Here is a 26293-nt window from a genome sequence, read left to right on the forward strand (position 1 = left end):
ATTAACAAATAAATACTTACCTAACTGAACAGTAACATGTCAAAAGTTAACCTCATGTACCAAGAGGTTATATTGTAGATAATGAACCAGTTGATCATTTTTAAATGTAGTTGGGTATGGAGAAATTGAGGTTATATGATTATTATCCAAATCGTTTTAAAAATTGATTCTTTTTATTGTATATAATATAATGGATAAATTATTTTAAGTCGTACATTAACATTATTGAGCCATAGAATAAAAATTAATGAAACATAAGTATTCGGAAAAACATTGGAAAATAATTACAAAACAAAACGGTTGTTCAGACAGGATTTTACACAAGATTAAGTACTGGTAACCAATGGTGCTGTTATTTAAATCGTGTAATAACTACATAATTTATAATAAGATGGAGAAACTACCGCCAGATTGCTGTTATTGTATCATGCGCACCCGCAAACCTACGACGTAGAGGAGAAAATATCAGTCACAGAGTACTGAATACGGAGCAGATTTCGATAGCGATATTTTGTCACAGATATTTCGCGTCATCAGTCACAGGTTTACCTGTGACAAAATACCGGTTTGTGAAATATCGGCCATCTCTACTTCCATTATTAAATGACACCTACTTGTCTAATCCACGTGGACTAAAACCGAGGTTGCAATGTCTTGTGGAGGACGAACATTAAAGTATGTGATTAAAAATTATTATTAAAGAGTTATTATTAAGAGTTAAGAATGTCAACGTACTTGTATATGAAATAATAATAATAATAATAATAATAATAATAATAATAATAATCATTTAACAATATAACAAACTAGTGCTTATTCTTAACCAGGAAGTAGACGCGTCACGCTAGAGTGAAACCTACAGAGCAACAATCGGTCGGCAAAATTATGTTTTAAAAGCACACCGCACGTTATTCTATGATGCCGGCATGTTAAGCATGAGCCCGTGGCGATAATAATTGTTGTTCTGCTCGGTTCATTTTACAGTTTTTGTGAACTGGAAGAAAAGAATTAGACTACCCAAAATAATTATAACTAATAATAAAATTTACTACATGAGGCCGGGTAGCTCAATTGGTAGAGCAGCTGGCTGCGGACTGGAAGGTCCGGGGTTCGATCCCATGTAGTGACAGGATTTTTTCTCGTTGCCAAACTTTCAGAATGGCCCCGAGGTTCACTCAGCCTCCTATAAAATTGAGTACCGGGTCCTTCCCGGGGGTAAAAGGCGGTCAGAGCGTGGTGCCGACCACACCACCTCATTCTAGTGCCGAGGTCATGGAAAGCATGGGGCTCTACCTCTATGCCCCCCAAGTGCCTTCATGGCATGTTACGGGGATACCTTTTACAACTTTTAGTATTACAATGTGCTAAATGTAATAAGGCACTTCATCTTTGCGATAGATAAGGGCGCAAATAGCCATAGTAGCTGACGCGTCATCAATGACAAGAGCGCCACAGGTATTCTGACAGTCACGTGTCTAGGTATGGCAAGTACGCAGTTTGTAATTATAAAATCCATGTGGCTTGTTCAGTCATCGTTCTCCGTAACATTGAGGCAACGCGTTGCTAGTTGATTGGGTTTATAGTCTCTGGCTCCACAATTGCAGGTATTTTGTAGGAGTAATTTCCTAGTTTAGGTAGTTTTCACTCTTGTTTGCATTGTGTAAGCCTACATACAAATTCTACGTGGCAACCAACTTTAATTTCAACGAGAGAGTGACAGCAAAACATCACATTCAGTGATCATTATTGTTCTACCCGTTTCATTTTACCGTGCGGTATCTTAGACTTTCAGTTTTTGTGAACAGAGAAAAGAACTAATATTTACGTATAATAAGTTTGGAAAATGTCCTGCGCCGTGGTGTCGTGGTCTAAGGCATCCTGCCTAGGTCTCGCGTTACGGAATGCGCGCTGGTTCTAGTCCTCGTGGAGGTAGAAAATTTCTCATGAAATTTCGGCCAGTGTATGGGACTGGTGCCCACCCACCATCGTGATGCACTTTGGGAGCTACGATAGGTAGCGAAATCCGGTTGAGAAAACCAGCTATAACGGCTGGGGGGATCATCGTGCTAACCATACAATATCTCCATTCTGGTTGGATGATGGTCCACCTCTGCTTCTGCATGTGGGCGTGAGACCAGCAGCCGGCTGGTTGGTCTGAGCCCTTCATGGGCTGTAGCGCCACGGATTATTATTATTATTATTATTATTATTATTATTATTATTATTATTATTATTATTATTAAGTTTGGAAAATGCGCAGTTTAATAAATTTAATGATGATGTAGTTCATTGACGGTGAAAGGTAACTGATGTATAAGTCTGACTATAATATAAACTTAATAATATTGTGAAATTAAAAGTATTTTCATTGCATAGTCTTCCTCATTACGAGGAGAGATCAGAGCAGATGTTTCAGTAGACCTTGGAGCACTTACTTTATATTCTCCTCTCTTATTAACAAGATGAGTCAGCAGTTCATGTATTTTCGGATGATGTCACTGACTGCGACGTTTGGATAAATAAATCAGCCATTCCAATGCAACGCACCGAAACTGTCACAGACAATCATTTAATTTAAAATAATTGTTTGTAAAATTCTAGGATGTTTTAATTTTCTTGCAAAATTTCTACCACGGGACTATGAAAGATTGCGGTGCATATTTTCTAATCACTAGATTGTGCACCAATATGCCTGGGTTAAATCCCAAATCTCTTTGCAGTGCATATGAAGAGAAGGCATATGTCATTGTTGATAGTGATTCGTCTGTGGTATGGGACTTTAAGCCTGGCGGCCCCCTTGGTGCTATTCAACAGGAGTAGGCTATGTGCCGGCACTGGGTTTCCCCTTCTCCTTCTGAAACCTATACCTGGGGAATAATAACATTGAAAATCCGGGGATATCTGGGAACATTATTAAATTCGAGAACTCCTCGGGAAATGGTAACGACTGGTAACCTTAAACTGTGACCAGTATAATATATCAACAAGATTTTGTTTGTTATTGTTTTATCGCACATATTCAGTTGTAAATGTTAGTAAACATTGATAAACATTAATAAAAGAGTTATATTCACAAATATTGACAAATTTGTTAATGAAGGTAAAGTAGAAAATGATGCATTGACGATTTTGTTAATAAATAAGAATAAACAAATAGGAATACACAAATCTGACTTTTCAGGAATAGCCCCCTGTAAAGCTGACTTGAATAATTTCAAGGGAGAAATAATTGTTCCGGGGCCGGATATGGAATCCAGGACCTTTGACTGAGCACGCCAATGCTGTCCCAGACTCCAGCTCAATTATTCCTTATTGAGCGCTTTCCAAAGGTCCCGAGTTCGATACCGGCCCCAGAAGAATTTTTCCTTTGAAACTATTCAAAATAGGAAGACTTTGTGGTATGGACACTCTCTTACTCCTGTTTACTTGTTCGCAGAATGGAGAAACCACATGCTATGCCTGGGCAGATGATGAGGTTGAAGACTTTAGAAGAGCAACTGGCACAGTTGTTGCCACTTCTTGAGAAGTTGGGCACACAGTCTGTATGTGCCTCTGAGGATGAAAAGTTGAAGGAAAACGAAGGATTGAAAAATGAGATTGAAGTTCTGAAAAATAAACTGAAAATGAAAGAAGACGAACTACAAAACAAGGAGGAGGAACTGAAGAAAATGGAAGAGAAATATGAAGCAGAGTGTCAATTACGGCCCCAGAAGGAAGTGGTAAGTGATGAGTAGCGCCCGGATTTTCATGCAAATTCATATTTTTTATATAAGCTTGTTACACTTTTTAAACTTTGCAAATATTCGTTTTATGACATTGATTCCAAGTAGCCGTACTTTTTTCGTACATGTTTGCATGTTTTGGCCTTTTTTGGGAGTAAATTCATGTATAATGAATATTTTGAAGATTTTAGATTTAATAGCACATGTTTACACTTTCATGTTGCATATTATAACCGTTTTTCTGACTTCAGTGCATATATTATGATAACTTTTATAGTAGTGCCTTTTATGAATGTTTCTTCATAGAATCTGGTATTTCCACTTTGTTTGTTGGGGGCGGGGGGGGGGGATCTACCGTTAAAATGTTTCATGGCATCGTACCTGACAACTAGTTTTTGGACTTTCCACTAAACTTTCCCTTCATTACACTTGAATTTCCAAACCCCAACTCTTGGTCTTTACAAGCCGAGGTCAAAATATTGAAAGCAAGGTAGGCAAAAGCAGCATGGTTGCAAAGTGCAATTTAGTATACTTTTGTGTCGAATTGTGAAGTGTTGCTATGGCTCCTGTTAGAACTGCAACAAGAGATCTTATGTCAAAATAATAATAATAATAATAATAATAATGATTTATTTAACCTGGCAGAGTTAAGGCCATACGGCCTTCTGTAACACTCAACCAGGAGTAAAGACTGCGTTACAAAAACACTACAAATTTACAAATTACACTACAATTTTACACACAAAATTGAATAAGATAATAATAATAATAAAAAATAAACAACAAATAAGAAGAAATCGGACATAATATATAACATACAGAAAGAAAGAAAAAAGCATAATAATATGTGAACAGCAGGTCAAAATAAATGAGGCATACAAAAAAAAGACAATTATTCATAATAATAAGAATAATAATAATAATAATAATAATAATAATAATAATAAAATAAGAATAGTAATAATTATGATGATGATGATGATGATAATAATAATAATAATAATAATAGTAATATTAGTAATAAAATAGTGCAGTACAAAGTATACAGTGAATACAATATTTCTAAGTACACACAATAAGGAAAATTAAGATTATATATAGCTCAACTTATCACATTAGAGATATAACATTATCGGAAAATATGAAAACAAAAATATAAAATAAGTTGAATATCATTAGAACATAAAAAAAAAATGTGAAAACGTGGAAACATGCAATACAACACTTGTCATAATAGTAAGTTAGTTTGGCAACTCGTCATAAGATAATTTTCTAACTTTGATTTGAAAGAATTCAATGTTCGGCAGCCCTTGACTTCAGGCGGCAGAGAGTTCCAGTGACGAGAGGTAGCAACAGTGAAGGATGAGGAATACAGAGACGATGCGTGAAGTGGAATTTCTAGCGTGTTATCGCGTTGTGATCGAGTATTAATATTATGATAGCGAGAGAGAGTATGAAATCGAGCGAATAAATAATAGGGGGATGAAGAGTGCATAATTCGATATAAGAGAGAAAGTGAGTGCAGATTTCTCCTCTCATGTAACCTAAGCCATGATAACTTCTTGAAAGAAGGTGAGATATGATCATAGTATCGAACATTACAAACGAAGCGTTATGAACACGCTGTAGTTTCTGAGCGGAATCAATCCTGAGATCACTGAACAAAACGTCGCAATAATCGAAGTGAGGTAGAATGAGTGTCTGTACCAGCGTCTGTTTTAATTTAGATGGATAATGATACAATCTTTTTAGTGAATGGAGAATAGAGAATGCCTTCTTACAAAATGGATTGAGGAAAAGAAATTTCTAATGACGGATGTTGATGTAGTTTATTGTGATTGTTGTAATAAAGATGTAAGTATTTCTGTATTTTGGGGTGCGCGATAGCGTCGAGGTTAAGGCGTAATGCAGCAAAGTCGGAAGGTCGCAGGTTCGATTCCTGATGGGATCACAGTCATGCGGAAATGCAAAAAAAAGACTTACAATTCGACCTACTTTGTTACAAATTTCTTTCCTTAAGTATGCATTTGTCACTTCTTGTGACGTAGAGAGATACTTTTCTGTGTTCAAGAATGTGCTTCAGATAATCACATGAGCTTGAGTGAACAAAGTTGAGAAATGAGTTGTAATGCGTTCTTTGAAAAAATAAAATAAAAATGCAACACAATGTAGAATTCAGTTCTGATAGTGCACATTTTTACTGTTTTTAGCTTCATTATGCATGTTTTGTTATGTGATAGTGCATGAAAATTCGGGCTCTAGTGATTACATACTGCGGTGAAGTTTTAATAACAGCAAATCTGTTGTTGCTTTCCAATGGCCGCTTTTGTGATCATTTAACCCATTTGCTTCTTGCCTCCCAGTAAAGAGCACTGAGATTTCTGCACTGAAGCAGATGTTCTTTATTCATTGATGATCCTGGTATGTTGTACAATGGACATTCTTCTGTGTTGTAAATTCCAATCTTGCAAAGATGTGATGCAAGGCAGTCATGCCCTGTGTTCAACCTGAAAATAGCTACGGCTTCCTTTCTGAGTTTTAGGCTGTATGTCTTCCAAAGTTTACTTATTTCTGCCTATTTTTTCCCTTGTGATTCCTGATTATGTTTATGGAGTATTTCTGCCCAATAATTTAGTTTTAATTTTGATACTTAATGTTTGAGTACTCGTAGTTTTATTTTGTCTATGTAATTTTGTGCCCCTTTTTTGCTAGTTCATCAGCAATGTCGTTACCATTTATGCCAATGTATGATGGTATCCACTGAAAACATATTTTAGTTTGTGTATTTTCAAGGATTTTTATTAATTTCCATATCTCACTGATTTTCCTTGTAACAGTTCTTTTGTTTGATGCTATGGCTTGTATTGCTCTTTTGAATCTACTAATACAGTAAGACAGCATTATTAAACATATTGGGTCTATATACACATAATTGTTTGTGCGAGATCGTGCGTATTTGCTTGGTTTCCACACAAAACCAATCTGCGGAAAGTCTAAAATTCCACGTTCAGTATTCCCAACCTAACACACATAACAATTTCCCTCTTCTTACCGCTTAAGTGGCATATTCATTTTACTGCTTTAGGCTTTTAACATTATTTTTAGAGACGTTCAGTATAGTAATAATTATAAATTGGAAACTTACCACTGAAATTTCACCTAATTGCACTGTTAATTATTGTTTTTAAATATTTGGAAAAATTAAGTAAACTCTACAACTCCACTAAAGTTACTGCATTCGTGATGCAAGTAACATTAAGGAAGCCGTGAAAAAATCAACAAGATTCCAGACTCATCATAGACTAATTAGAAATTCCTCTTTTAGGTATGTAATAAACGATCTTCGCACAAAATAATGTACGATACACGAGCGGTATGTTTTCTTCCAATTCTCGGAAATTAAAAGAGCTCAACTATGTTTCGCTTTTTTAAACTTTTCCTCGAACATGAAAACTTCAACATACCGCTCTTGTAACGCATATTACTATTCTGATATTAAATTGCTGGGGTAAAAATATATCCCACACGTGCTTATGATATACATTAATACAATAGTACGCATGTGGTGAAGGATTACAGCAATGATTGTCTTACTTGCTTCTTATTAAACTCAGTATTTTATAAGTAAATGTTATGTTTTATTTAACGACGCTCGCAACTGCTGAGGTTATATCAGCATTGCCGGATGTGCCGGAATTTTGTCCCGCAGGAGTTCTTTTACATGCCAGTAAATCTACTGACATGAGTCTGCCGCATTTAAGCACATTTAAATGCCATCGACCTGGCCCGGGATCGAACCCGCAACCTTGGACATAGAAGGCCAGCACTATACCAACTTGCCAGCTAGGTCGACTTTTATAAGTATGTATTATTAGTAAATAGCAGTGACATTAATAATAATAATAATAATATTGTGACAGCGACGTGAGATTCGAACTCACGACCAGCGTCCCGCAAGAAAGCAGATCGCGCGGAGCACGGAGGAATTGCGCGCGGCGGAGAGGGGAATGGGGCCTACACGCGAGGGGAGGCTGCGCTCGCAGCTGCTACCTAACGCAGTGAATGGGGAACGGACTTTCCCGACTCTTCCAGAAGTGCGTCGAAGTGGAGATATCCAGATAATTCTCTACACACCTGTAGAAATTTCTCGCAACTATGATTTTGCTATAAAAGAAGAAGCGCCAGCGAACTCGAGCAGTTTTCAGTTATTCAGTCAGTGAGTAAGCCAGAGCAAGCAAGCCTTGTGTACCGGAGTTCGACTCGAGTGTGCGTCCGCAACTGTATCAGCATCCGAAGGCCTGAGTTCGAGTGCAGTGGACCGCAGTTGGAGGGACCTGAGTTCGAGTGCAGTGGACTGCAGTTGGAGGGACCTGAGTTCGAGTACAGTGAACTGTCTCTGAAGATCTGTGGTTCGAGATACTGTGAGATACTCGAGTGACTGAGCTAGAAGAACTGAGAACTAACAGTTCTGATTTGTAAATAGTACTTTGTAAATATTAGTTAAGATTAACAGTTCATTGTTGTTCGTAATAGTCCAAGTAAATTGTCATTGTCGTCGGTGGAGTGCTATAACGAATACTGTGTTGAGTGAAAATCCAATTGTTGATGAGAGCGTTTAAGGTGAATTGTAGAAAGGAATTATTGTTGTGACGAATAAATTACATTGTTGTTACTAATAAAATTTACAATATAGTATTCACTTAAATGCTTAAGTCTACATAGTTACAATAGCTTACCTTTTCTTATATCCTCTTTCTGTAACAACTTTCCTCAGTGGTCGTGATTCTGGAAATTTTTTCTGGTCAGTTTGTTTTCTTTGATGCATTGAAGTCTATACCTGATAACTGTGATTCTCATTACAATAAGTGTTAGACGCGAAGTTCTTGTTCTGATGATGTGCCATTCACTGTAAATTCATATTTAAATCATCTTGAAAATGTGATTATTCATTATAAGTGTTCACATGCCAGGCAAAAAAACTATGAAGAATCCCTCCTTCCCCCCGAAAGAATTAAATGTACTCTAATAATATCTTTGAGGTATTACATAACGAGGAAATACTGTACTACTGTTCATGGAAGATGTAATTCAATAAAAAAGTGATAATAGATGCTGTATAAATCAAAATGAGAATAACTGCCTAAGACACCGTCCCGGTGAATATGGAGTTTACACGCAGTTCCTTGAAGGGCATCTTATGGGGGTTCATAATAATAATAATAATAATAATAATAATAATAATAATAATAATAATAATAATAATAATAATAAATTTTCGCGATGCACCCTGGTACTATTTTATTTACAACTAGGCCTACCCCCTTATTGTCGCAAAACATTAAAAGGTATTATGAAAAAGTATTTTTCTCTTTTTAAAAATCAGTTTTTCCCCTTTGTTTTTACTTTATAGACACGTTAATGTATTGGCAGAAGAATTATAATATTTAAGTGTTCGAATAGGCTTCCGTGGCCTGTGTACATGGTGTGTGGATAAGCTTCGGGCTTCTACCGCGTTGTCTTGGTGTTGGTGGCTGACGTTTCGACTGCTGTGTTGTGGTCATCTTCAGAGCAGTTTTGGATAAGGAAATAGTCTGCGAGCTCGTATATATATATATATATATATATATATATATATATATATATATATATATATATATATATAGTAGTCTCGATTGGTGGGAGTACTTGCGGTGATAGTTCGTAGGTTCTTCTGACATCTGATTGGTCCTACGTTGTCCAATCCGGTTGAGGTCTGTATGAAGGGGAGTATTCATATTAAATACTGGCCCTCATAAGGTCCGAAAGAGTGACCTTGATGCCGTGTCCGGATGAAGGGGTGGGGCGCCGCGTATATGTGGAGACCTGGTTTCTCGTCACGGCATCAAGGTCACTCTTTCCGACCTTATGAGGACCAGTATTTAATATGAATACTCCCCTTCATACAGACCTCAACTGGATTGGACAACGTAGGACCAATCAGATGTCAGAAGGAGAACCTACGACCTATCACCGCAAGTACTCCCCCCATCGAGACTACTATATATATACGAGCTGGCAGACTATTTCCTTATCCAACAATTGCTCTGAAGATGGCCACAACACAGCAATCGAAACGTCAGCCACCAACACCAAGACAACGCGGTAGAAGCCCCGAAGCTTATCCACACACCAATTATAATATTTGTTTGTCTTGTAGGAGGCGAAGCAGGAGTACCAGCAGATTGTGAAGTTCTTCAGATCAGTTCCTGGCAAGGACTCGGACAGAGCAATAGCTGCTGCTAGAAATGGCAACACTACTGCTATGCAGTTCCTGGTTGACACTAACATTGATATTGAAATGACAGTCAGCAATAAAAAGACTATGCTGCATTTGGCAGCAGAAGCAGGTCACTTGGACGCACTGCAGGTTCTTTTGAATGCTGGTGCCCATGTGAATGCTGCAACAGATGATGGGACAACTCCTTTGAATCTGGCTGCAGGTAGAGGCGATGTGGAAGTGTGCAAGGTGCTTCTTGATGCTCGGGCACAGATGAAGAAGAGGGGAGTGGAAAGAGCAACGAGTGCACTGCATTGTGCTGCATGTGGGGGCTATCTGGAAGTGTGTGAATTGCTGCTTGCTAATGGGGCGGAGGTGGATGAAGAAGATAACTCTCTGAACACCCCACTGCACCTGGCTGCACAGGGAGGACACCTGGATGTCTGCAAGATGCTTCTTGCTTCTGGAGGAGAGGTGAACAAGAAGGGAGGATTGTACACAAGAAGTTCACTGAATCGCACCAATAAAATGAACCACCTCAGGACTGCACTGCATTATGCTGCAGTAGGGGGCCACCTTGAAGTGTGTGAGCTTCTAGTCTCTAATGCAGCAGAGATAAACGTCAAAGATGCCAAAGAGAAATCTCCACTGGACCTTGCTTCAACTAATGGTAAAACTTCTGTGGTGCAGTTCTTAGAATCCAAACAGGTACAATAGCTACCCTGTCTGCATCTGTGGACAGCTAAGTTATGACCAGAGTTGTGAAGTTCATGCATTACAGAGTAGTATACCTGTTTCATATACAGGGTGTAAACAATATAAACTGCTGCCAAAATTATACAGACTGCACATCTCGGTCTACTGAACATACTGTGTAGTGAAATTTTGTTTTTTCTTCTATTTTTAATTCCTAAAATATCATGTTTTTAGGATTGATAATAGTCTAATATTTACTGTTTGAGTAAATGTGAACGTCATTTCCAATGACCTTTCCTCCAACACACGCTAACCACAACAAAGAGACAACAGAGTACCCTGATCTGTAAACAAGGATACCACCACAGCTGCAACGTACATGGCGGACCGAAGTTGAGATTGATGGTGTACTATCATTTCCAAAAACATTAGACTCACAGATAACATTTTTTATACGGAAACTAAAAGAGTTATAGAAAAATTGTATTAAACCCGTTTGTTCAGTAATTTTTGCAGTTATGTTACGAATTTTAAATCTTCCAGTCTTTATCTAATAGTACCTAAAGGAAGTAAACAGCCGTCTATTGAACTGTGAGTCAAGCGTATTACATGTACAAGTGGCTGTTATGGCAGTTATCAAAAGACGCTGCACTTAAATTTGTTTTATCTTCTATAAAGACTTCTCTGATTGGGCATAATATGCATTGCTTCCGATACCACAGCTGAGTATCCAGAAATATCTGATATCAGACGTGTACGAGGGCGTGGTTAAATATACACTCTGTACTGCATGAACTTCACAGCCCTGGTTATGATAGTCAACAGCTGTAAGTTATGGGTGTAAGAATGTGCATGCACCATAGCAGGAAGTTCATGCACCAACAATTGTACTAAATAAATAAGTTCGCATATTCCGATTTCACGTCTTGCAGATACCGCTATATTAGAAATTCTGTTCTTAACTGGAAAACTTTCCAGCGCATTACCCCACGAAAGCCATCTTAGTTTCTTGCACAAGTAATAAAGAAGATTTTCATATAATGAATCTACTTACTTACTTGCTTTTAAGGAACCCGGAGGTTCATTGCCACCCTCACATAAGCCCACCATTGGTCCCTATCCTGAGCAAGATTAATCCAGTTTCTACCATCATATCCCACCTCCCTCAAATACATTTTAATATTATCTTCCCACCTACGTCTCGGCCTCCCCAAAGGTCTTTTTCCCTCCAGCCTCCCAACTAACACTCTATATGCATTTCTGGATTCGCCCATACGTGCTACATGTCCTGCTCATCTCAAACGTCTTGATTTTATGTTTCTAATTATGTCAGGTGAAGAATACAATGTGTGCAGCTCTGCGTTGTGTAATTTTCTCCATTCTCCTGTAACTTCATCCCTCTTAGCCCCAAATATTTTCGTAAGAACCTTATTCACATACACCCTTAATCTCTGTTCCTCTTTCAAAGTGAGAGTCCAAGTTTCACAACCATAAAGAACCGGTAATATAACTGTTTTATAAATTCTAACTTTCAGATTTTTGACAGTAGACTAGATGACAAAAGCTTCTTAACCGAATAATAACACGCATTTCCCATATTTATTCTGTGTTTAATTTCCTCATTTATATTTGTTACTGTTGCTCCAAGATATTTCAATTTTTCCACCTCTTTGAAAGATCTCCAATTTTTATAGTTCCATTTCGTACAATATTCTGGTCACGAGACATAATCATATACTTAGTCTTTTCTGGATTTACTTCCAACCCTATCGCGTTACTTGCTTCAAGTAGAATTTCCGCGTTTTCCCTAATAGTTTGTGGATTTTCTCCTAACATATTCACATCATCCGCATAGACAAGAAGCTGATGTAACCCGTTCAATTCCAAACCCTGCCTGTTATCCTGAACTTTCCTAATGGCATATTCTAGAGCGAAGTTAAAAAGTAAAGGTGATAGTGCATCTCCCTGCTTTAGCCCGCAGTGAATTGGAAAAGCATCGGATAGAAACTGGCCTATACGGACTCTGCTGTAAGTTTCACTAAGACACATTTTAATTAATCGAACTAGTTTCTTGGGAATACCAAATTCAATAAGAATATTATATAAAACTTCTCTCTTCACCGAGTCATACGCATTTTTGAAATCTATGAATAACTGATGTACTGTGCCCCACAGGGGCAATGGTTTGAAGCTGTGGAATTGATGTTTACGTAATATTTCGTATCACAGTATGCTGTACTTCTGTTTTGGTCATTCTTTCGGTGATAGCCACTGGTTTTGAGTAAATATCTTCTTTTATTTAGAGGCATTTGTGTTTTTTGAATGGGGTTAAGAACCGTTATGGTAGTAGGGATGACAAAATTCTTTCCAGAAAAGTGGGTCGCACTTTCAAAAAGTTCGGGAACCACTGGACTATGTTATCAGAGTGAAGGATATGAGAAGGTATATGTGTCTGAACTGAAATAGGACATTGATATTGATAATAACACTAACAAAAGGTAGTTTTATATGTACGGTATATTGAATTTTTGGGTTTGTATTAGTGTAGTAGAGGCGACTGGCAAGACATGTGTCCAATAGCCTCCTTGAACAATTATGAGTCAACAGAAGAAGAATAACTCATTTCTGTTTTTTTTAAGTGCGTTGTTTTTAGTTACTATGACAACTTGCAATGTTTTCAAATTTCCATGAACACTGCATCAGTTTGCATTAAGTATATTTTTCCATTGCTTGCCTAACTTGTAATGTTAGGATTGTTCAGCATAGTACTGCTGGACACTTTTTCTGGGCAGCTGGACTATAACATACTTTGTAAAAACATAAGCCATTGTATCGTTTAATGTAATGTCTGTTGCTTCATTTAATCAGTGGCGTATACTGGTAAAAGGGTTTGGGCTACAGCTGACCCTATTATTACACAAAATATATCTAACAATTACTTTAATTTTAATTACTATGGTAAAACTAATAATACAAAATTATTACATTATGTTATATTATAAACTTTTTCTTTTGTAATTTCCTTGGCCTACCGCCGGTAGCCCGCAAAATACGCCCCTGCATTTAATCAATGTTAGCTTACTTTATCTTAGTGGTTTAATGCAATATTCTTGAAACATTATGTTAGCACCATATTACTCTCGTAAGATCAATAAAATACTTGAATGTTTATATGAATCTTCATCTTGAATGTGTATATGAATCTTCATCGCTTGTACCTGCTTGATATGCGAAAACGTTGGTGTTTTCGCGTTATTTTTATGTTACAGTAGTTATATCACCTACATGCAACCCCCAAACTGCTTGGAGGACCACATCTGCTATTGGTTAACAGGTCCATTGACTTAGCTGGGAGGATTGTCAGACAGCTCCACTGACCTTATCCCCTTTTCACCACTTAGGAACGCTTACGCATGCCATGGCAGGTGAGCATGCTGAAATGACATTTCCTCCGTTTTACAGGTTACAGCATTTGTTTTGAATCAGTTGAAAAAATGCCAAACAGGATTTGAACCCAAGCCTACTAGTTTCGCAGTCAGACATGCAAACCACAACTTAGTAATAATAGACTAGTGGCTCCTTGATACCATTATCAATTTTACCTTCCGATTTTTTAAGTTAGATAGATAGATAGGTAGGTAGGTAGGTAGGTAGGTAAGTAGATAGATAGATAGGTAGGTAGGTAGGTAGATAGGTAGGTAGATAGATAGATAGATAGATAGATAGATAGATAGATAGATAGATAGATAGATAGATAGATAGATAGATAGATAGATAGATAGATAGATAGATAGATAGATAGAGATAGGTAGGTAGGTAGATAGATAGATAGATAGATAGATAGATAGATAGATAGATAGATAGATAGATAGATAGATAGATAGATAGATAGATAGATAGATAGATATATATAGATAGATAGATAGATAGATAGATAGATAGATAGATAGATAGATAGATAGATAGATAGATAGATAGATAGATAGATAGATAGATAGATAGAGATAGATAGATAGATAGATAGATAGATAGATAGATAGATAGATAGATAGATAGATAGATAGATAGATAGATAGATAGATAGATAGAAAGGATAGATAGACAGACAGACAGACAGAAAGGATAGATAGACAGATAGATAGATAGACAGACAGATAGATAGATAGATAGACAGACAGACAGATAGATAGATTCATGGCATCGTCAGTATACATAATATAGTACATCTAGTGCTAAACATGCTAGGATACAGAATTACAAATGTTTTAATTTATACATTGAAGGTGAGAACATTTTCGGCGACACAAGCTAATATATACAGTATTATTTAACAATACTGTCTGAACTACTAGGTTATTTAGCATTGATGGTAATTGATGATAGCGAGATGAGACATGATATCCACGGGATTAACTGATATTCGCCCAACAGTTTGGGAATATCTCAGGAAAAACCCAACGAGGTAATCAGCCAAAGTGGGAATCGAACCCATGAACGAGCATGGCTCCGGATCAGCAGTCTACCACCTGAGCTATGTCAATTTTTTTATTTTATTGGGTTATTTTACGACGCTGTATCAACATTAGATTATTTAGCGTCTGAATGATATGAAGGTGATAATGCTGGTGAAATGAGTCCGGGGTCCAACACCGGAAGTTACCCAGCATTTGCTCGTATTGAGTTGAGGGAAAACCCCGGAATAAACCTCAACCAGATAACTTGCCCCGACCGGGATTCGAACCCGGGCCACCTGGTTTCGCGGCCAGACGCGCTGACCGTTACTCCACAGGTGTGGACAGCTATGTCAGTGACCCCTATTTTTATAAGTGGCAAAATAACATTACGAGGCTATTTCAGTAAACAAAAGTTGTTTGTGTGAACTTATACAGTAATTAATTACATTTTCCATGGAAAATGGCAGAATCATAATGGTAGGAATGCTTAAGTTTTCAATTGGAAAAAGAAGCATAGGTCGCCCAAGAAGAATGAGAAGTTAACATGGGGGAAAATTTTAAAGTCGAACAGGCAACATGCATATTGGAAGAAGAATTGCATATAGGCCTATTTAAGCCGTAGAATTTTAAATAGTGTTACGTTAAATAACTTACATTTATTATACTTAAACCGTAAAATTTTATGCTTCCTGATGACACCCCTAATGCCATGATCTACGCTTTTGGAAAACTTCGAGGGCTTGGTATCATTCGAGCAGAGTGGGAAGCTAGCGTTCAACATTTTAATATTTGCACTCAACTTTTACATATAAATGACATCTATTTCAATTTTGCCAGGGATCTTAACAAAGAAAGACAACGTGCTTTAACAAATCTTAATTTCTCTGAAAATGAATTTCCGAACTTAAAATAAAGGACAGCAACTGAAATAAATTCTAAGGAAAAGATCTTTTTCTTCATGGTGTCAACTGCTGCATAAGGGTAAAGGAGTCTATTTTCATATGTAATGTCCTAGGACATTCTTGGATATTCAATAAAAAAGGCCTGTCATCATCTGAATATATTAATGCGGTAAAGATGCCAAGCAACCTTTCTACAGTATGGTTAGTCCCAGGTAGAGCATTCAATACAACCCGTTGCCGCCACTCAAGCTGTGACGAAACTGTAACACTAGGACTTGCCGAAAGACTGAGTTACTGCGGAACAACCGCCATCACAGGGTAAGGACAATGCTTGCTGACATCTTAAGACAACAAGGATTAGAAGTCCATGAAGAAGTGCATTGTATCTTGGGAGATGATTCAACAAGACGAGCAGATATTGTTGTTATTGGTAGAAAAAAAGAACAGGAACAATACTAGACCTGACTATCAGATTTGAAAAAGATGCGTAACAGCCAAAACTTACTTACGATGAAAAGAAAAATAATCTATAAACCTTTGTATTCCATATTTTAGCAAGCTGTGTAACATCATGGCTAATGTTAGTACACGGACTTCTTTCGGAGTTCATGGTGCGATCTCCAAATACACCTTCTTAGAGAAATTCTAAAGGACTTAATTCAAATTTTGCAATTTCATCTCTATTTCAAATAACATGATTCACTTTAATTTTCTTTTGAAATTTATTGTATGTATTTGCTTTGTTTCATTATAAATTTTTATATATGTATTTGTTTTCTGGATCCTTGTGATCACCCTTATTGAAGGGCGGATGGTTGTATTTTATAAATCTGATATGTATAACATTTTTTTAATACGCGAAAAAAATAAAATCATGTGGCATGGGAAGAACAAAATTTTCATTTGAGTACACATAAAATGATTTTTTTTATGTATCGGTATTCGTTTTGAATGATATTCAAGGAAATGACCCGAAAGAAGTTCACTGATTACCGTACGTGATGAATTCGATTTTTGAGTAGGCTAATGAAAACTTATGTGGCACCACGAAACCATTTGCGTCAATTGTCCCACGCACATCTTTGCATTAATTTCAAACAGTGTTAATGAAGAAAACTATATAAAATATGGAAATCAAAAGAAGTTGTTAAAGGTACGCTTAAAAACAATCTTGTATAGTGAAGTTGGCTTTGTAAATGATGTATGCTCACGTGCACTGGAATATGTTGGACTTGCTGATAAAATACTTTCAGTCATTATGAACATAAATTAGATAATAATATTCAAAGGCAAGGAATGATATCATAGCTGCCAGTAAACCAGTATATGGTAAGAGAAAATTGCAGACATTTTAGAAAATATAGGGCTAAATAAGATAAAACGTATTAAATATAGTACACCCTAGGCATTGTACAATATGTGTTTTGTATTGCATGTAATGGAATGTTTTGATAAATAATATAGAACTGTCATATAGATGTTGGAAATAAGATAAAAAAATATCTAATAATAAATACATAGTGTCTTTTTATTAATTAATATTACTGAAGTTTGAAAAAAGTGGCCTAGATCTAACTGGATAGATTCATTAATTCTGGCTGAAAACCAACGGAGGCCTATGACCTGAATAAAGTACAATGTACGAGGCGCATCCAGAAAGTAAGTTTCCCTATTTAAAAAAAAAAAAGAACACACTTTCAGGAAAACATTTATTGGCAACAGGTACAGCAATGTTTCAGCTATTTTTCAACATAGCCACCATCAGAATTGAGACACTTGTCGTATCGTGGGATCAACTTTTGTAACCCCCTGTCGTAGAACTCTGCCGCCTGTGAATGGAACCAGCATGTGACAGACGTCTTCAGCTCTTCGTCGTTGCCAAAATGCTCACCGGAGGACAGGAATTTCTTCAGATGCAAGAAAACGTGAAAATCGCTGGGAGCAAGATCAGGACTGTAGGGTAGGTGATCAAACAACTCCCAGCCAAATTCCGTCAAAACAGCTGCTGTGTGCCGAGCCGTATGTGGACGAGCATTGTCATAGATGAGCACAGCACCTGCAGTAAGCATTCCACGCCTCTTGTTTTGAATGGCACGTCGCAATTTTCGCAGTGTTTCACAGTAACGGTCAGCGTTCACTGTTTCACCTCTTGGAAGGAAGTCAATGAGCAGAATGCCCTTCCTGTCCCAGAACACCGTGCACATCACTTTCCGTACCGACAGCGTCTGTTTGAATTTCGTCCTGACCGGAGATCCACTATGCCGCCAATGCATTGACTGCTGCTTGGTTTCCGGGGTGAAGTGGGAAATCCAAGTCTCATCCCCGTGACGATCCTGTCGAGGAACTCGTCGCCGTCATCGTGATACCGTTGCAGAAATGTCAGTGCTGCTCCTAAACGTTGCATTTTGTGTTCGGGTGTCAGGTTTTTCGGCACCCATCTGGCACACACTTTTTTGAACAGCAGGTGCTTAGTGACAATCTCATGCAACAAGGATCGCGATATCTGCGGAAAATGGCTGCTCAGCTCCGTAATCGTGAAGCGACGGTTCTCCATGATGCACTGCCGCACCAGCTCAACATGATCATCATTGATGAGGGACGGTCGCCCACTGCGCTCTTCATCATGGATACTTTGACGACCTTTGGAAAACTGCCTACACCAGCGACGCACCATCTGCTTACTCATGATGTTCAGCCCATAGACCTGACAGAGCTGCCGATGAATTTCAATTGGCGCAATGCTTTGTGCACTAACTTTATCACCGACCGAACCTCGCAGGCGGCGGGAGAAGGAATAAGAGCTTCCATTTCGGACCACTGCTGCCACGCTACTGGCACCAGGCGGGACCTGTCCGGCTGGCATATGATTGATACGTCATAGATCTGTTACGCATGCGCAATTGACACGGCTAATTACGTTTCCTTTCAAGGGGAAAAAATCGGGAAACTTACTTTCTGGATGCCCCTCGTAACAAAATGTGTTCAATATTCACGCCTATGGGCCTAAGAATTGTACGTGTTTGAGTTTTGTACATAATGTAATGGAATATTTTTAAACTATAGCATGTGGAAAAAAATGGAAGACACGACATACCCCTTACGAATCCTTGTTTTAAATTACAGCAATTTTTAAGGGATGATATTATTCAAGATTTTAAAAATATGTAAGAGGATTATTTTACTTTGTTGCAAATGTAGTTATATATCTAATCCGTAATGTACTGTATTATACTGGTTCCTTGTACCGGTACGACGTAGGATTAACTTTTTAAGGATCTTCTTCTGATATTAACATTAAAACTTTGGTTCTGTTAGTGAAGTATGACAGCAGTAAGTATGACTGACAAGAGCAGACGACACAATGTTGCCAAGTTGAGCCTTCCGACATTCTACTAGAGTCGACTGTGCCTCAGCACCTTTCTTAGCTCTGGAATACAGATGTTTATCTTTGAAGTAGCATCACTGGTTTAAAGTGACCAATGACAAGAGAGTGTGAGGTGTTGTGACTGTCACGTGACTGGGTGTGGTGGCTGGTGGGAAGTACACAGTTTGCAGTTTCAGTCATTGTGTTTGGCATTTTCCTTTGTTCTCCGTGACGTCGGTAGTTTGTTTTGAGTCTGTTGCTGTGCAATTGCTGGTGTTCTGTAAAAGTAAGTACAATAATTATTATTATTACAGTCAGTCGCCCAATCGTGTTATAGTTGTCACTGTGTATTTGCTCAATTAATGGAATGTTGTGAACTTCTTGTATTGTGGTTACTACAACAACGACAAGAGCGTGACAACATCACACATTTCAATGCAATTATTGTTCTGCTCGGTTCATTTTACTGTATTAGATTTACAGTTTTTGTGAACTAGAAAAATATAAGTAGACTACACAAAATAACTTTATTATAGGTCTAACTAATAATATTTGTTACATTAACAACTGGTATTACAATGTGCTAACCATTGAAATTTAATAAGGTATTTCATCTTTGCGACAAGTTTCGGAGTTAATTTTGCCGTTATAATGGATAATAGCGAAAACATTTAAACGAAAGTGATCAATGACGAGAGCGGCAGTCACGTGACTAGGTATGGGAAGTACGTAGTTATAAAATCAATGTGGCTGGTTCAGTCTCCTCTGTTCTCCGTGATCAATGACGAGGGCGCCAGAGGTATTGCGGCAGTCACGTGACTAGGTATGGGAAGTACGCAGTTTGCAGTTATAAAATCAATGTGGGTTTTTCAGCCTTTGTTCAGTCACGTGACTAGAAATGGGAAGTACGCAGTTTGCAGTTATAAAATCAATGCGGATTTTTCAGCCCTTGTTCTCCGTAACATTGTAGTTGATTGTGACCGATTAACAGTTATATTATCTTTTTAGAGATTGTTAGTATTTTATAGGAGTAAGTACAAATGGATAATTTCCTACTTTAGATAGTTTTTACTGTGTTTGCTCGTTAAATGGAATGTCGGGAGTTGCGCCACAAACTCTTGCTTGCATTGTGTAAGCCATAATTTTCTTCAGCTTCATTGACTTCTATGAGATGTATATAGTGTTAAACACGTGGTTTTAGTTTGCAGCCACAAATACTTCCGGCATAAAAGTCATATATGATATTTATCGGCATATTCTAATACATTGTTTTGCTCTTCCCCCCTACTTGTTACAAATACAACACTCGAGAGGACGCTGTGCATTATAATTATGAAACAACCTGTAAAGTGAATGGACATGCAGGAAACTCTGTCAGGAAGTTTACAAATACATCGTGTGAGCCAGTAACACAGAACAGCTTACTACTGTATAATTAAGTGCATGTCTCGTATAATATCGTGCATACCAGATATTTTAATAAGAAACTGCGATAAGTCTGTAGAACATGGGTCCCTTATTTACGTACTTCTGCACCCAGAACAGTAGCGTCCTCCATCCAACTTCGTATGAGGTTTTCTTTCTAATTTTAATCCTTGCTTTGGTATTACATTAAATATTATTTTATTGTTTTATGAGATCGATAAATCCAGTTGGTAACTATGATAAGGTTACCAGATTTTGTTCACAATTTCCGGGGGCAGCTATTGATATATGAAAAAAAAAAAATTACTTTTAACATTTCTGTTAGTTTTCCAGTTATTTATACTGTAGTCTCTTGTTTTTATACACTTCAAGAATTAAAATACTCATTCTATTTACACACAAAAAATAATCATTAAGTTATATTTAACTGCTACTAAAAATGCTGGTATTTGCAGAAGAGTGAATTTTTTAAGCAGGTCTTCTCTGGATCTCAATTTTGCAACACATTCCTCATAGGCTACGTCTTGTTGAAGTTGGTTAAAATAGCAAGCATGGCTCGAACAGTTTCTAAATTCATTAAATATTTTGTAGATCTCCACATATTTACAGAAGAAAAAAATATTTCTTCACTGAACATTACATCAAGATGGAGAAATATTTCGAGCAACTTCTGGAGTTTTACATACAAAATCATTTTCTCGATGTAAATTAAAAAAAAAATCACTCCATTTTTGGCAAAAATAAGTATTTTCTTCATTATAGGTGCTATATTCTCTGAAGTCACATATTTATTCAAGAAATTTCGTAAAATAAATTATTTCATCCAGATCAAGTTCATATACATCTGAAGAAAAATAATATAATAAATTATCTCTTTAAATTTTTTTCTGTCTGGAGGACATCTTAGCAATATACATCCCACAAATATCTTGAATGAATAATCTAAGTGCAATGATATTTCAACAGTATTTTCATAAAGTTATAATAATTAACATTGAAAATCCGGGGATATCTGGGGACAAATTATTAAATTTGGGGACTATCCTCGGGAAATGGAAATGTCTGGTAACTGTAAACTATGACCCGTTTAGATAAACGAGATTTTGTTTGTTACTGTTTTATCGCACATGCTCAGTTGTAATTAATGTTAGTAAACATTGCAGAAGTTAATAAAATAGTCACATAGGAAGACTTTGTGGTATGGACACTCTCTTACTCCTGTTTACTTGTTCGCAGAATGGAGAAACCACACGCTATGCCTGGGCAGATGATGAGGTTGAAGACTTTAGAAGAGCACCTGGCACAGTTGTTGCCACTTCTTGAAAAGTTGGGCACACAGTCCGTATGTGGCTCTGAGGATGGAAAGTTGAACGAAAATGGATTGAAAAATGAGATTGAAGTTCTGAAAAAGAAACTGAAAATGAAAGAAGACGAACTACAAAACAAAGAGGAGGAATTCAAGAAAATGGAAAAGAAATATGAAGCAGAGCGTCAATTACGGCCCCAGAAGGAAGCGGTAAGTGATGAATGTTGCCATTGGTACAGTTCCTCAGTAGTGAAGGACACAAACTGTCAACTCAGATCGCGACTAGTTGAATGTGAAGCTTCGGTCAGCTGCAGACAAATGAAGATCATTTTGTTGATGAATGAAGCAGTTATATATTGATAGTGACGTTTGAGTCTGCAGATACTGAAGAGCTATAGCATGGATGGGCATTTACTGGTTTGCAAACTGGAAGTGCTTCGAAACTTCCCTCCAACATCAAGAGATGGAGCTGTGATTTACACTTCCGGTTTCCTCATATCAGTCGTTCTGTATCATACAAATTAACAGCAGTGGCGTAGCATGAAATTTTGAACAGGGGAAGCTAACTCAAGTTGTCTTTCACGTACATATGAGAAAACATATTACAAAAATATAGTCTTAACCCGTAATTGGTGAGGTGGTGGCTGTGAGTACTCCAGCCATTGTAAGAAAAGAAGCCTGCGCCAGGCGGATATGCGGAGATTATATTTTTTTCATTGCTTATTATGCTGCCTCCGTCCCTAATTTTGAAGAAAACCTAGTTAAAACTAATAAAAGTACTTGATTATATAAATTAAAAATTCAGTTTGATTATCTGAGTGCTACGATACAAGTTTCTAAGTTGGGGTAAGTGCAATCCCCACCTCACCAGTTACGTGACTAGAAAAATACCTCACCACTTACAGGTTAAAATAAATAGTCAATGTCAAGTCAGTAGTCCGAAGATTGGCTAGAACCTCGTAAGTAACACCAATAAGGCATGACTTCAAATAGCACGTACAGTAGTAAAATATGATTTCACGGTTTACACATGTCTCTATAACAAATAGACACGTATACGTATAACATTCGCTCACTCCCTGTCATACTTAGAGAAATCACAATATTAACGGTCAATAGATACAATATTAGTATCATTACGTAAGTATGCGTCTGTATTTTGGTTGTGTCCTTCAATGACAGTAAGGGAGTCGGTCATTTGTTTTCTAAATCACACTTTTTTTCGTAAGTCAGTATTGATAACAGAACTGTCCTAAAAATTCAAGTAAATCGGTGTCAGGAACTGTTATTTCGCTCATTATTTATTATATCAGCCACAGTGCACACTAACACTTTAACTGAACACAACTCATGAAAGGGATAACTCGGAAACTAAATTGTTTTCAATGTCAAAGCTAGCTTCTTGCGAGCCTTGCGACCAGGGTAGTTTAGTTAGAAAGGGATGGAAAATCTGCGGGGCGGGTTACACAGAAGAATGAGTGTAAGAAACCAGTCTGCTTGGAAGCTGGTGTGTGCAGGCTTCTTGTTTACTGCTGCATCACAAATCATCCTGAGCTGCTGCATCACAATATTTAACGCATAAATATAAATTCTATTAAAATTAATTAATAATTTTGTTCATAAACTGCAGATTTATTATGAAATTATTATTAACTGGGGAAGCTGAGCTTTTTAGCTTACATTGACGCTACGCCACTGCAAATTAAAACAATTGAAGGGTCAGAAGCACAGGGGTATAAGAGCACTTTAGTTACTTTTGAGAAAATGTGATTGAAAAGGTGTAAGCTTTCGTAAATTCCGTGAAGTTTTAATTTTAATTTTTAAAAATGTATTATTTTGCACTGATATTAATTCGAGTTGAAAATTGACAACCATATAACTTTCGAAGCTTTTGAAATAGATTCGGTCTGAAAGACTGAAACATCTGACAAAACAATGCCAGGACTGTTTAGTACTTTTAAAATCATGTAGGTATTCCGAACATTTTTCCACCTACTTTCACCATAGAAGTTTCAATGAATTGTTTGCATGCCTTACAAGATCCTGAATGACCTCAGTAGATAAAATGTAACGGTAACTTGTAAGGACTATGTTAACGGTATTTTACTTTCTTGTCAGATTCTGTAGACTGACTTTGCAAATCCATTAACTGTTTTGTTTAAGCCTTCCTAAATAGCGATTAAAATTAAAACTTCACGGAATTTAGGAAAGCTTAAACATTTTCAGTCATATTTTGTGCTCTTATACCCCTTTGCTTCTGAGTCTTAAATTGTTTTGATTTTCCATTTTTGAATCTTGCGTACACTACTTTTAACACTTGAATATAATTAATTGATGATCTAGTGGACATATTTAACACGAGTAAGTCCACTAGATCATCAATTAATTGTTTTGATTTGTATGGTACCAGTAAATTGCCCATCCATGAATTACAATGTTATAAGTAGAGACAGGCAAAATATGTTGTTGTTGTTTTCTAATGCCAGACGTTTGACAATAAAGTCATTTGACCTCTTGCACTCCAATATTTCATATTGGCTACTTGATTCACACACACAAAATATGAAATTTCATATGCTAAAATATCTTTGCTATGGGAAAAGGGTTTTCACAATTCATGATGTGTAGAATGCAATTAATGCCAAAAAAATGTTCATATGTCATAATATGTTCGTAAAATTTTCATAATTTTATAACAATTTTCACGTTTTTGTTTTCATATTTTGCACTATTTTTTTTCCTCACTGTTAATATTTCTGTAACTACCACTGAACCAGGCTTTCCTGACATTATGAGACAAAGAAATATTTTCCAGGAAACACTTGAACTATTTTTTTCTCTTTCTTAGTGTAAAAATTTAGTTATCTTGCACTCAGGTAAGGATTTGATGGTACTGAAAAACAGTTTAATTATACAGATTTATTGTATTTTATTTGGTATTATATTAAATATAGACAAAACTATTAATCCCTAAAGGAATATTTTGTAGAAATTATGTAAACCTGTCCCAAATTGTTTGGGAACGAAGATATTTTAGCATTGAATTATTTATTTCATATTTTCGCAACATTTTCTTCATATTGTGCCGGACTCTAGTTATTAGAAACATTCAAAAGTAATGTTGCAACATCTTACCAACCAATAGAAAGAGTAGAAGTGTCTCGCTTTAACCTTTCATTACTCGTGCAAGTTTTTGTTACAACTCATGACGGCACAAATGTTTTCATTTTCAATTTAATGTTTATAGAATAGATAGTCCATGCAATTTACAATTGAGGACCATTTTTGCAAAACTTGCTAACTGAAAAAACTAAATTTTACAGGAGAGACAAAAAACTGAATGAAGACAAATAGGTTATAGGTGCAACCATCACACTTTGACACACTATAATGAAGAGAAATAATTCAATTTTACTAAGATAACTTTAACATCGTGTAGAGGCCTGTTTTATGTTAACGCATCCACCAAAATCTCAATTTTGCAAATTTTGCAGTTAGCAAGTTTTGCAAAAACGGTCCTCAATTTGACCTGGAAAAAATTATTTCAAAGGTTTCTAACCAGATTACACCTCAGGAATCCATGCCAAATAACATATACAAAATCGGAACATAGGAACACTCCCAAAAATTGATTTCAAAGTGGCGCACTGGCTGTTTCCTATCAAATGCAGAATGAAACTAATTTATGCTCTGTAGAGGGAGATAATAGTTTTATTTTAAGTTAAAAATATCTTTTAACAATATACAACAATTTGTTATGTAATTTTGATTTAAAATCTGCAGTGCTTGGGAAAAGTGGCATAAGTCAGTTTCCACAAACATTTTTTATTAATTTATTGACAACTTACAGAACATCTGCTCGCTTGGGAAAAGGACATGAGTATTTCTCCCATTACAATAATTCATACAGAAGAAAATCAAATCGACATAAACCAGTGTGAAGACAGTTTTTTTTTCCTTCTCCTGTAAAATTGACATTTTTTACTTATGCCTCTTTTCCCGAGCACTACAGAAATTATCTTAAGTATTTTTAAAATCAAGATATTTTTCAAGTTCAGTTCATTACAGAAGTCATCTTATTCAAAAAAAGACAAATTTAAAAATCAATTGTGTTGATGACTGTCGTCATATTCAGCATCAACAATGAGTGTAAGCACTTGAACAGGAC

General features: G+C 36.7%; 1 protein-coding gene across 5 annotated transcripts in view; it reads left to right on the forward strand.

The window, feature by feature from the left end:
* The window catches only part of LOC138712443 (ankyrin-1-like), a 117234-nt gene that overhangs the window by 23739 nt on the left and 67202 nt on the right, over positions 1-26293 (forward strand). For 4 of the 5 annotated variants that reach the window (XM_069844282.1, XM_069844268.1, XM_069844309.1 and 1 more), the window contains exon 2: positions 3437-3719. In XM_069844282.1, the coding sequence (XP_069700383.1) occupies positions 3438-3719 (282 nt within the window). In that variant the 5' untranslated portion in view covers position 3437. Of the gene's footprint in view, positions 1-3436; positions 3720-9918; positions 10649-13943; positions 14100-26293 lie in introns of all 5 variants that reach the window. The other variant, XR_011335719.1, reaches the window with a different exon arrangement.

Source organism: Periplaneta americana, chromosome 2 (assembly GCF_040183065.1).
Source record: "Periplaneta americana isolate PAMFEO1 chromosome 2, P.americana_PAMFEO1_priV1, whole genome shotgun sequence".
In the NCBI taxonomy this organism is placed as follows: domain Eukaryota; kingdom Metazoa; phylum Arthropoda; class Insecta; order Blattodea; family Blattidae; genus Periplaneta; species Periplaneta americana.